General features: G+C 39.2%; 1 protein-coding gene across 1 annotated transcript in view; it reads left to right on the top strand.

Moving 5' to 3' along the window:
- LOC111142560 (Rho GTPase activating protein 28) overlaps positions 1-13,716 on the top strand; it is a 224,181-nt gene that overhangs the window by 182,321 nt on the left and 28,144 nt on the right. Inside the window, exons 10-12 of the mRNA XM_022495829.1 lie at positions 788-865; positions 6,614-6,776; positions 13,610-13,692. Coding sequence (XP_022351537.1) covers positions 788-865; positions 6,614-6,776; positions 13,610-13,692 — 324 coding nt within the window. The remainder of the gene's footprint in view (positions 1-787; positions 866-6,613; positions 6,777-13,609; positions 13,693-13,716) is intronic.

The following is a 13,716-nucleotide window of genomic DNA, read 5'->3' as shown; positions in this document are numbered from 1 at the left end:
GTGTAAACTTGGCAATTCACAGACCTGTACCCCTGGGGCTAATAATACATTATATGTTTATAAAAATTTTTTAAAAATTATTAAAAAAAAAAAGGAAAAGAGCAGAGACTCTGGATGATCCTCCTCTGTGGTGTAAACATGGGCAAGTCGCATACCCTTTCCATGCCTTGGTCTTCTCAGCAGTTAGATGGTAGTTAGTGCCTGCCTGGTAGAATTAGTGTGAGGATTAAATGAGTTAATAGATGGCAAATAGTTAATTAAATAGTTAATAGATACTGAGAAAGGGGCATCTGACACAGTAAGTGCACGATAAATGTTAGGTTATATTGTTATTACATTAACAGCATCATTATCATCATCACTATCACCATGAGAACTTTACAGTTTCTGCCTTTTTGGTCATATTTCTAGAATTCCTATCGTCTCTCAGCTAATGTGGTTGTATCTAATAATAGTAAATTTGGAAACTTTTTTTATTGGTCCATCTGCAGAAAGAGATATATAGTAGTCAAATCTTAAATTGGCCAAGTACAAGCTTGAGAGACAGGGCCATTACTTTTGAGGTTGATCCCGGGAAAGTGACAGGACAATTCGGTCTCCATTGCATTTGCAAATGGGAAACTACTGTTGACCTTAGAGGCGGTTGTGAACATTTCACAAGGCATTCAAATACCAGGCATGTATATATGCATAGTAATTTGTTTGTTATTGTCACCATCTTGTTATTTCAGATGTTTTTTATTGTATGGAGGTATTCATTTTTATAATATATATCATTGCTTCTTAGTTTTTTGAGAAAGTTGAAGAATCGGGCCTGGAATCTGAAGGAATTTTTCGACTTTCAGGATGCACTGCCAAAGTCAAGGTACCGAACATTTTTTTTTCGTTCTTGTGGGAGACCAAAGCTAGTGAGACCCAATTCATACAGGCCCCAGCTGTTAAGTCCTTTGTTGTCATTGCTGTTGGTATGACCACTTGACCCTGTCTAGTGTTCCTGGATACTTGTGATTAAATATTCCATGATCCTGAGTTGTGTATCCTTTTATTTTTTAGAACAACAACAATAAAAAACCAGCAACAGAGAAACAACACATCAATTTACCATGAAAAATTGCTGCTTACCTTTAGTTTGGAAAAGCTAAAATGTCCCATCACTATTTTCAAGGTTAAACACTTTAGTTTGCTGTGTTCTTCTAGGTCGTGGAATTTACTAAGCCAATATTACATAAATCCTTATTTCCATTATCAGTTGCTTTACTTATTTACTTATTTTTTTATGTACTATTCTTTTTTTTTTTTTTTTTAAAGCATTGGGGGAGAGGGACAGAAGGAGAGAGAGAGAGAGAGAATCTCAAGCAGGCTCCACGCCCAGCATGGAGCCTGATGCAGGGCTCCATCTCATGACCCTGAGATCATGACCTGAGCTGAAATCAAGAGTCAGACACTTAACTCACTGAGCCACTGAGGCACCCCCCATGATCAGTTGCTTTAAACTTAGAAACATTCTTTGGCCGTCTTTTTAATGAAAGTCTTTATAAGAATACTTAGGAATGGCTGTCACCACTAGAATAACCACTCAGCAGTTCTAAAACCTAGTTTTATTGAAGGTAATGTTAAATTCTACACTATAAAACGACCTGTGTAATGTGATTCCTTCTGCTTTGCTTTCTTCCTTCCATGTAGTGGCAAACTCCACAGTGGTATAAAGGAAAGAATCACTAAAAAGGAAAACCTTTCTCATAAGTTTGTCTACTTGGGGGTATCACAGTGAACAGTTCCACTCTGCCCTTGAATCACTCCCTGGCTGGAAGACATGAAAATCTGAGCAGTTTTAAATAATCAGTCCTTAAGAAAAAAAAAGTATCAGGATGAGGGAAAAATTAACTCTGTTGCAATGCATAGAGGTGGAAGAGCATCTCTTCATTAATTCATTTTGGTACATGTTTAGGGAAATTCTATTTGTATCAGAAATCTCAGAGTTTTTATTTAGAAGTGTGATGTGATGCTTTTGTAAGTAGAAACTGAGAATAAATAGGCTGTGTCTATTGGAAGCTCCAGAAGGCAGAATCTGAGACGGAATCAGGAGTAGAAGAGGCATAGTGCTTCTGAAGGGTGCAGGGGAGGAAGCCAGGTTGAGCAGGCTGGGCCTCAGACCAGGTGCAGGGCTGACACCGGTCTTCCCTGCCCTTAGGTATAGTCCCTCAGCAGGCTGAGGGGGCTCGGCACCAGCTTCCACACCACACAGTCACTGCTCCGGCTTCCTGTGAAGGAGGGGATGAGGCTGATGAGCAGGTGCTAACGGCTGGCCGAGCCAGCTGTCAGGAGTCACCTGCATTATTTTATGCAGTTAATTGGTTTTGTAAGGGAAGTCCGAGCAGTGTGCCACTTTGCCAGTGGCAGTAGTGGTCTGGGCATTTGGAGAGTTGTCACTTCCCTGGGAATGGAGATTGCTAGATGCTAGCACAAGGTCATTTGAAAGGCAAGAAAATGCCTAATGGATCCTCAAGGTTTATTCTTTCTAAATTGAATCTGCTTTTTGTCTTAAATTCTAAGTGTTATGGTTGTCATATGTACCCTGAATCAGAGGATGAGAGTCAGAGAACCAAAGTGAAGTTAGAGAAACAAATTTCCTAGACACAGTTAGACTTCATTCCTCTAAATCTCCCTCCATAACTGAGAAGTGGTATTTACACAGATTCTTCCCAGCTTTTGTGTGTGTGTGTGTGTGTGTGTGTGTAAAACATAATGGAGGTGATTTAAACTCTCTTTTTCAAATAATCAAAAGGAGACAACATTACACAACCGTTGTAAGCATGAAGTTTAACACCATAGCAGAAGTTCTTTTTCTTTAGCTAATCTTTGCCTGAAAAATGCTTACCAAAGGCTAATAATTACTTCAGAGTGTTCTTATAGGCACATGCATTCCTGAACCATATTTAGGGAAAAGTCCCTTTTCTTCCCTAATAGGTTTTATGTAGTTTCAGCCTATTTATTCTGTCTCTTACTACTCTGAGAATGTAATCCAGATGTTTGCATGGTTTGAACTCCAGGAAAACCAATGTGAGAGAAGTCTGGGCCAGCAAACAGAGACAGGGTAATATAGTTAGAAAGAAATTGTAACTTGATCTATTAAAGGGGTCTTTATTTCTCTTCTTTGTTCAAACTTTAAACTATTTGTATAAATTCTTCTGTTAGACTAGTTTTTCTAGGAATGTGCTTAGGGAAAGATAGTTTTAAAAACTCCGTTATAATTATCCTCAAATTGTGCCAAATGGATGACACTAACTCTAATGTATCATTGTGAGCAGTCTTGTACTTTCAAGGCCTGATGAGACTAACAGGGGCACAGGCCTGGGGGGAAGCTGCTAGCTTTGGCCACACAGGGAACACAACAGTGGAGCCTGTTCCTGTATTTGAGGCCACAGATCATTTGGAACCAATTTAATGCCTTGGTGTTTCCAGTGATTTTCTTTTCCAAAAAGGACAGTAATTTGAGCTGAACACTGGGGAATACATTTTATGGAAGAAGGCAGGCTGTTTGACATGCGAGGGGTGGTTTTTTTTGTTTTTGTTTTTGTTTTTGATTTGTTTCAGTTATTCTGAGGCTGCTCTAAATGTTTCATAATTATGTTACTTGGTCTACTGGTTTCCCTTCCTGACCTGGTTTTTGAAGCTGAAGGTGGGTCATTTGCATTTTTATAAAATGACCTCCGAAATGGAAGCAGGTTGTATATTTGCTCAGAGCAGATTGAAGGACGTGGCATCTGACCCTGACCTAGTGTCCTCATTAACACTGGACAGAAAACATGACTTCTTTAACCTCTAAATGCTTCCTTTCCTGTCTTTGGCAAGCTAAATTCAACACCTGGTTTATGATTTCATGTTTAGGACCACCATGGAAATGTTAGCTCTGTTCCTATGGCCCTCAGTTTTTTCTGGTCAAAGGAAGAGAGGACATTCTTTCTCTCAGTTTTGTTATATTCTGTCCATCTGGTCAGGATGAAAATATACTATTACCCGAATAACCACATATGCATGGGTTTCCCATACTAATAATACTAAAGGTTATCACCGACTGAGAGGAGGGGATGTTATGAGCAGCCAACGTTTACTGAGTGCTTCCTTTGGGGTGGGCCCTCCCCACTGAATTTTACATTGGATTAACTGATTGAATCTCTGTGAAGTCGTTTTATTTATATATTTATTTGTTTCTTTATAGAAATTGTATATTTTTATTTGACAGAGAGAGAGACACTGAGAAAGAGAATACAAGTAGGGTGAGGGGCACAGGGAGAAGCAGACTCCCCACTGAGCAGGGAGCCCCATGTGGGGCTGGATCCCAGGGCCCTGGGATCAAGACCTGAGCCCAAGGCAGACACTTAACAACTGAGCCACCCAGGCACCCCTGAAGTCATTTTAATATCCCTATTACACCGTGAGAAACTGAGACATAGGCCTTAACACTAGTCAGTTGTGGAGCTGGGATAAAAACCTAAAGAATCTAGTCATAGAGCCCACTCTTGATGCTGGAGCCATGTTGCTTGGTAAGCAACAGGGCACCGCTGGCAGGTTAAAATGGTGGTCATGGTGTGTTTCAGACAGCTTCCTACAGCAGAGGGATGTGGGAGATGAATCTGAGTTATTCTGCTCTCAGTGGTGCTTCCTGCCTCCTTGAAAACAGTTTCACATTTGCTTTGTAGCACCAGGCAATGGATGGAAGACATTTGCTGCTTTCCCTGTACTTCCTGTTAACAACACTTCCATCTGTCCATGACTCCAGCTAGCAGTCAGAGTCATTTTGGACAGATCTGTCACCCTCTAAATAATCCATCACTGATTTGTGAGAATTTTCTCTCACGCATTCCATCAGTGCCACCTCTCCTTTCTCTCTTATAGCTGCTTATCCAGGTTAGTCCTCAATTTCCCAGAAATGGCTCCATGCCCAGTAACTAGTCTCCTTGCCTCTAGTCTGTTCCCTAATCAGCACCAAGCTTTATTCTCCAAATCGCTTTCCCATCTGGCTGTCAGAAAAGATAAAACTCACCTTGTTCTCCTGCTTGGGTGTGTTCCATGTTGCCTCATGGCCCATGGAATAAAGTTCAGTCACCTGAGGGCTGGCTCTGGTCTGCGCCCCAGCAACACTGAACCTACCAGAGTTCCCCAGAGCCAGTGGGTCTCCTTGCATGTGTACCACTGCTGGAGCACTTTGTGCTGTCTTGAGTACCCTTCTATTTACTCTTCCCCTGACAAGTTCCTCACAGACTCAAGACTGGCCTGAGCCAAGTTGGATTCTCCTCTTTCCTCGCTGCATAGCATCCAATATGTGACCCGAGTTAGCATCAGGAGTTCATAAGATGGTCCCATTCACAGAACTGCAAGATGCCTAAAGGCAAAGAATAGATCCCGTGCATCTTCTCTTACCAGAGCCCAGTCTGTGCTCTACTTCTTTTATTCTAGGAAGCACTTTGTATGTATGCTTTAGATACATGCTTTAGTGCTTTACAGAGTGTATTTATCAGCAAAGGATTTGCTTGATTTGCTCTTATTCCTATTAGATTGAGAGCTTCTCAAGGACAAGGAGAAAATCTCCTCTTGCTGTCATTAGTAAGGGCTAGAGGGTGGCTTGGAATCCTGTCTATTTCTATAAAGGACGTGTATTGCCAGGTTGTCTCCCATGTCCCAGGTTTGGGCGCCATGACAGCATTAATGTCTGGGCTTGTTAATGAGCTGCAGTGTGGTAGGGAAAGGTCAGACGTGCAGACTGATTCTGGCTCTGTGTGACTCAAGGCTGGAAGGCCATAAACACCCTGAGGATTTTCAGAGTTCTCTTTTTGGAGTAGTTAGTGTCTGTTGGGGAGCTGCTACAACTAACTGCTATTAATAGGTAAACTGTATGCAATTCAAGGGGATGGTAGAAAATGAGTTTGAAAAAGAAACATGGAGAATGGGGGCATTGATAATCAGATGAATCGATAATGTGAACTGTATAACCCAACTAAAACTTATGGAGGCTTAGTGATTTTTTTAAAGTATTTACACAGTGTTCCAAACCTTATGAAGGATTGGGCAAGCATGCAGACATGTGGAAGACATGTGTACCTCTTGGCCTAACACTTTGCTGTAACTGCTCCAGGAAGATATCATTGGTCTGCATGTTGCCATGAGGTCAGAATTCCTTTACTGGCATAGTTTTCATTCTGTATGAGAACTAGTTGAGAGGCATACATTCTTGATCTAATTTAGAAGAAGATGACAGGATGGCAAAAAGAAAAAAAAAAAGTGGAGGCTTTTGTCAAATCAGTACGTTTATCCTGTGGGGATGTAAGTGGTATTCGCCTAAAACCACAGAAACAAAACTATGATGAGTAAGGAATTTTATAGTTCTGTAGAATTAGCAGATTATTTCAAGATTAACATTATTCTGAAAAGATTTTAGAAAAAATCATTCAAAAAGAGTTATTTCAGTTCTTTATGTTGAAAAAGTTAGGCTTGGTAGATATTGGCTTTTCAATCTATTTACAAAAATAATTTATGTAATGACAGTTTTTAAAAGGGAAAGGGGGATCAGGTGGTAAAAACACTTTGAATATTGACTGTTTTTCTTGATTTTCAGCAATACCGTGAAGAACTGGATGCCAAGTTTAATGCTGATAAATTTAAATGGGACAGAATGTGCCATAGAGAAGCTGCAGTAATGTTGAAGGCGTTTTTCAGAGAACTACCCACCTCTCTCTTCCCTGTGGAATATATACCTGCCTTCATCACTCTCATAGAAAGTAGGTGGAAGAAGTTAAGTGTGAATGGGCTAAGATATAAGATTAATAAAGTGACACAGAGCAAAAGAAAGATGCATAATCAATTGTGATTATAAATGTACAGATTTCCTATTTCCTGGCAGTGGTTGGTGAAATACTGAGTTTGATGGTAAACAGTCCTCTCTTTCCCTTATTAAGTCTGGTAGATACAAGTTAGCAGGTTTTATGACCGTTAAAAGAGCGGCTTGCCGAAAGACCAGGCTCTTGAGATTTGAATTCTTGTTCAACCATCTATTAGCCATGTAATCAACTTTTCTGAGCTTCATTACTGCACCTATAAATTACAGATAACAATTGCTTGTCAGGGTTGTTGTGGTTATCGAATGAAGACATCTAGAATAATACCTGGTGTGTAATAGTCCTTCCAAAAACAGAAGGTCTCTTCCTTCATTAAATCCAAGGTCCTGGGTTTGATGATGTGTAAAACACAATAAATGCAGCACAGAAGGTGTTTTGTCTCTGAAAACTACAAAGTCACATAGATTAGACCTTAAGCGAGGAACTTGGATAAAAGCATGGAAACTAGAAGGTGTGTGTTGTATTTGGCAATGAGAGGATAATTTGGCATGCTTTTTTAGCCTGAGGGTTGAATAGTGTGGAGATGTGACAAGAGAGAATTTAGAAAAGCAGAATGGGTTTACATGAAGGGGGCTTTGACTACTAACCAGAGGAATTCAGGGGTCACAAAGCTGTTAAATAAATGGCAATTCTGCATGGACAAAAAAGGCCCATGGACAAACTGAAAGGACACACCCCTTATAAAAAGGTTGGCCACTGCTCAGCTCTAAAAAATGGTTACCATGTAGGAATGAGAGCCAAAATCCACACTTTAATAGGGAAACTGTTAATTTGAAAATATCAGCTACAAATTCAAATTTGAAAACACTCTGTGAGCCTAACAAATGATATCTATATCTGCCAGTTTACAGCTTCCTGCAGGTTGACCAGAACTATAAAATCCTTAAAATCACAATGAAAGAAAATAATAGGTCCTAAGTTTTATGACAAAATTTGTCCTAAAAAATAGTAGGTTCTAAATCTTTAAACATTTTAACTAAATCAGATTCATAAAATAATTCTTTGTGCCTTCAGAAAAGAGAATACCATAGGCATGGCAGTTTTTTCCTAAGCTTTAATTCACATGCCATCTGTGACTAGGATCTCTTTACTTTGTAAGATGTAGTATTTTGTTTTATGAGAGACGCTTACAAAGAGAGAAGAGCTAGTTTGCTTCATTCTTTTTTTATTTCAGATATTGTGTTTTGTCAGTTCTAGAATTTCCAGTTGGTGCGTTTTTTAATTGAAATATAATTAATATACAATGTTACATTAGTTTTAGGTGTATAATTAATGATTAAATAATTTGATACATTTTTCAGTACTCATCATGATAAGTGTACTTTTTAAAAAATATTTTTACTAACATATAATGTATTATTTGCCCCAGGGGTACAGATCTCTGAATCATCAGGCTAACATATTTCACAGCACTCATCATAGCACATGCCTTCCCCAGTGTCCATAACCCAACCACCCTCTCCCTACCCCCCCAACCCCCAACCCCCAGCAATCCTCAGTTTGTTTGTGAGATTAAGATCTCTTATGGTTTGTCTCCATCCTGATCCCATCTTGTTTCATTTTTTTCCTTACCTATCCCCAAAATCTCCCACCCTGCTTCTTAAATTCCTCATATCAGAGAGATCATATGATAATTGTCTTTCTCTGATTGACTTATTTCACTCAGCATAATACCTTCTAGTTCCATCCACATCATTGCAAATGGCAAGATTTCATTTCTTTCTTTTTATTTATTTATTTTTTTTTTAAAGATTTTACTTATTTATTTGACACACAGAGATCACAAGTAGGCAGAGAGGCAGACAGAGAGAGAGGGGGCAAAGCAGGCTCCCTGCTGAGCAGAGAGCCCGATGTGGGGCGCCATCCCGGGACCCTGAGATCATGACCCGAGCTGAAGGCAGAGGCTTAACCCACTGAGCCACCTAGGCGCCCCCAAGATTTCATTTCTTTTGATGGCTGCATGGTATCCCATTGTACATATATACCTCATCTTCTTTATCCATTCATCTGTTGATGGATATCTAGGTTCTTTCCATAGCTTGGCTATTGTGGATATTGCTGCTATCAACATTCGGGTGCACGTGCCCCATCAGATCACTACATTTGTGTCTTTAGGGTAAATACCCAGTAGTGCGATTGCTGGGTCCTTTATCTTTTTCACCCATCCCCTTTCCACCTCCCCTCTGGCAGCCACCAGTTTGTTCTCTATATATTTAAGAGTCTGGTTTTTTTGTCTCTCTCTCTCTCTCTCTCTCTCTCTCTCTCTTTTTTTTTTTTTGGTTGTTCATTTGTTTTGTTTCTTAAATTGCACATGAGCAAAAAAATCATATGGTATTTTTCTTTCTCCGACTGACTTATTTCACTTAGAATTATACCTTCTAGATCCATCCATGTTTTTGCAAATGGTAAGATACTCGGGTTTTTTATGGCTAAGTAATATTCCATTATATGTATGTGTGTGTGTGTGCATTGTGTGTATATATACACACACATACAAACCCCACATCTGCTTAATTTTTTTTCACACCATATTTTCTTTATCCATTCATCTGGATGGTAGATACTGGGGTTGCTTCCGTATCTTGGCAATGGTGAATAATGCTGCAGTAAACATAGGGGTGCACATATCTTTTTGAATTAGTGTTTTCGTTTTCTTTTGATAAAGGCCCAGCAGTGGAATTACTGGATCATATGGTAGTTATGCTTTAACTTTCTGAGGAACTTCCATAGGGTTTTCCACAGTGGCTGTGCCAGTTTGCATTCCCATCAACTGTGCATAAGTGTTCCTTTTTCTCCACATCCACAGCAACACTTGTTACTTGTGTTTTTTATTTTAGTTATTCTGACAAATGTAAAGTAACATCTCATTTACATTTTTTCATATGTCTGTTGGCCGTCTCTATCTTCTTAGGAAAAATGTCTGTTCCGGTCCTACACCCATTTTTTAAATCAGATTACTTGGGGTTTTTTGGTGTTAAGTTTATGCATTTTGAATATTAACCCCTTATCAGATATATCATTTATAAATATCTTCTCCTATTCAGTAGGTTGCCTTTTTGTTTTGTTGATGATTTCCTTCACTGTGCAGAAGCCTTTTAGTTTGGGGTAGTCCCAGTAGTTTAATTTTGCTTTTGTTTCCCTCACCTGAGGATATTCTCTAGAAAAATCTTCCTATGGCTGATGTCAAAGAGATTACTGCTTATGTTTTCTTCTAGAAGTTTTATGGTTTTAGATCACATATTTAGGTCTTTAATCTGTTTTGAGTTTTTCTTTTTTTTTTTTTTTTTAAAGATTTATTTATTTGACAAAGATACAGCGAGCAAGAGAACACAAGCAGGGGTAGTAGGAGAGGGAGAAACAGGCTCCCTGCTGAGCAGGGAGCCTGATGCGGAGCTCGATCTCAGGACTCTGGTTTCGTGGCCTGACCCGAAGGCAGATGCTTAACCAACTGAGCCACCCAGGTGCCCCTTTTTTTGTATTTTGAATTCATTTTTGCATATAAGTATGTAAGACCATGGTCTAGTTCCATGGAAACATTCTTTTGCATGTGGCTGCCGGTTTTCTCAACACCATTTGTTGAAGAGATTGTCTTTTCCCCGCTGAATATTCTTGTCTCCCTTACCATATTCTTACTTCCTTTTTAAGGATTTTATTTGCTGAGATAGCCTATCTTTTCATCCATTATAAGCATATTTTTCTTCACATCATTGAACATAGTTATGATAGATGTTTCAAAATCCTTGTCCGCTAGTGCCAGCATCTAGGTCTCCTCCGGGTTGGTTTCTATTGTCTTTTCCCTTGAGAATGCATTTACATTATCAAGTAAATTTAAACTATTTCCTGAACGTTGTAAATATTGTGTTTTAGAGACTCTGCATTCTATAATATTTCTCCAAAGAGGTTGGAGTTTTGTTTTGGTTTTTGTTGCTTGTTTGTTTGTATTTGAGCCAACAATTTACTTGCATGTAAATTGAACTCAAATGTAATGGTCTTCTGGACTGTTAGTTCAGTTATGTATCCTTACCAGTGCTACTCCACACATGGCTTCGTTCATGAGTCAACCAAGATTTTATACCAGAATCAGGGCCTCTTCCTGTTATTTCCCAGTGTCTGTGGTCGTCTTGAATCCTGTCTTTTGGTTGTTCAAGCAGAAGGACTGGAATTTCAGCTAACTCCTACAGTACCATCATAGACTAAAAGCCGGAATAGTGGGAAACTCCCTGTGCCATTCCCTAATTCCAAGCGTCCAGTCCTCTAAATCTGCCTGCTTTTATGAATTCTTCACTGCCTTAGATAGTTGTTTTTTGTATTTGTCCAGAGTTTATAGTTCTCTTCAGGAGTCTTAGTCAGGAAGGAGCTTATTCAGCCATACCAGAAGCAGGACTTCCTCCCTTCAATTTGTAAGTTCAAAAAGGGTAGTATTTTCTATATAGTTTGCTCTCCTGTGTAATGGAGAAGTATCCGTTTTCCCTTGATCTGTGGTATATACACTAAATAATTCATCAAAACAAATTGGTGCCACAGAAGATTTTTTTTTTCTGTTTGCGATTTTGTGGTATTATGAAATTTTGCCAGGATGAGTCCAGTGCCAATCCTATTCAGAGAATCTTATTTTAAAAAGTCATACAGATAAACTAGGTTTCCTTAACATCATTGTTCCGTGTCTGACTGTAGCCAGTACACTTCATTGAAGGGAGGAAATCTGGAAAATATCTTGAAAAGGTTCACAGAGGAATCCACATTTTTTGGTATGACTTTGAAAGTGAAAAATACCATGTTGCAGTGATTGATTTGATACCAGCCAACCCCACAGGAAGCCCAGAGTTCTGGGCTGCTCCCATCAGGGAAAATGGCCTTTTTGCTACCTAGAGTAAGCCCTAGTTATAACGAGATTTTCTGAAGGAAAGAATTATGGGTACGTGTGTTTAAACTGCTAATCTTTATGGTTTAAAATGGGGTTTGGAGAATGTAGTCTTTTAGTGTAATCACATTCTTTTTCCAAACTTGGCCCAAAACTTGTCCATAAAATTAAAAGACTAAGTCAAGCTTTAGACACTTTTGTGAAAAGTTGAATACTTTTCTGAGAAAATAATGACCTCAAGGGAAAAAGATCCTAACCAGGATGCAGTAATGAATTAACTACGAAACTATTAGCTACAAAGTGGTATAGGTATAGGTTTCCTAAATAAAATGAAAATGGATTATTTGCCAGTTTAGAGTTTCAGTCTTAAAAGTAACTTCATAATTTCTCTGAAATTGGTGGAAATACAGAGGCTGCGTCTGCATCTCTTGTTCCCTCTACCAGAGGGTTGGCTGCATTGGAAGATTACAAACAGCCTGTAGTTTATGTATTAAAATAATGCCTTATCTGTCCCTCAGTGGTTTGTACTGAGATATATTCCTGATAGTTCCTGTTAATCAAGTAAACTCATGTCAATGTACATTAGCCATTTTCAAAAACATCCTGACCCTGTGTCATTTTTGTTTACAGATTTGACTAAATTTCTAAAAATCCACATGGGGATTATACCAAGACAATATGATACAGTCCTATAAATAATCTCCCAGCTGATTCTTTGTTACATAGTTATGCACATTTGTCATGTGCTCCTAACTATACTCCTAACTAGGATGCACACAATCTCCTATAACCTAGTAGCTTGTCTCAAGAGTGTTTCCACTGCTGTAAAGCTAAGTAACTTTACAGGCAGGTGACTGCCTTTCATCCATTGAATATAAATAGATATTCATGCAGTAGAGAACTCCCCAGGGATGCTAGAATATAATGCTTCCCCCCAGGAACTCCCCACCAGGAGACCATTGTGAGGAGAATACAGAGAGACAAAGCAAAGCCTGGAATGCTCTGATATACTCTACGTTTTCAGCACAGCTGGTTGTGGATTATCCAGTTGTGGATGGAATCCCTAAAATTCTTTCCCTAAAACAGTGTTTAATACGCAGCTATAAATGCCAGCCCTCTGGCGCCATCTTCTGTCATTTTATCAAGGAATAAAATACTCAAGAATCTCTAAAGCTCCAACAATAGCCACGTTCCTTAAATGTCCATTTATGATCTAGAATAAATGTCTTTAATCACAATTACAAGAGCATACACATATCGAGGCAACTATGTTATAGGCACTGATGTAAACACTCTCCATATACTAACTCACTTAGTCTTTGCAGTAACCCAGAGAGATAGGTAGATGTGACTACTCGTGTTTTACAGATGGCAAAATAGTAGCAATGAGGGGTTAAATAGGCTGCACAAGGTCACTCAGTGACCAAAGTAGTTGCAGGATTTGAACCTGGTTCTAGAGTCTATCCTCTTAGTAATTATACTTTGCTGCCTTGTTATGTAGAAACAAGATTTATTTTCTGTTGACTTGAGCTTTTAAGCCTTCTGTTCATGGCATATAAGTAAAGCAGGGCCTGTGGAAGTACTTTGAAAAGGGAGATGTTATACAGATCTAGAATTATTTTGAGGATCTCATTGGCCACCTGCCTCTACAGTAACATTATGGGATGTAAAAGAGGAGTTGATCAACTGCGGCTCTTGTCCAAGTTAACAAATTTACACTGTTGGGCACAAAACCGGAGTCTTCACCACTGAAAGCTGTCAGGAGCCCTCCTGTGCCACCAGATGTTAGCAAGAAATGTTGTCAGAATGCATCAGTGTTGTTCAAAATGTGTGGTTATTTCTGTTTTCTTGTTAGGAGGGCCTCACATCAAAGTACAGTTTCAAGCTTTACATCTCATGATCATGGCACTGCCTGATGCCAACAGGGACACAGCCCAGGTATGTTATATCAACCTCATGGTC

Source organism: Enhydra lutris, unplaced genomic scaffold (genome assembly GCF_002288905.1).
Source record: "Enhydra lutris kenyoni isolate GAN:26980312 unplaced genomic scaffold, ASM228890v2 scaffoldscaffold8, whole genome shotgun sequence".
Lineage (NCBI taxonomy): Eukaryota > Metazoa > Chordata > Mammalia > Carnivora > Mustelidae > Enhydra > Enhydra lutris.
This window is presented reverse-complemented; position numbering and strand designations above follow the sequence as displayed.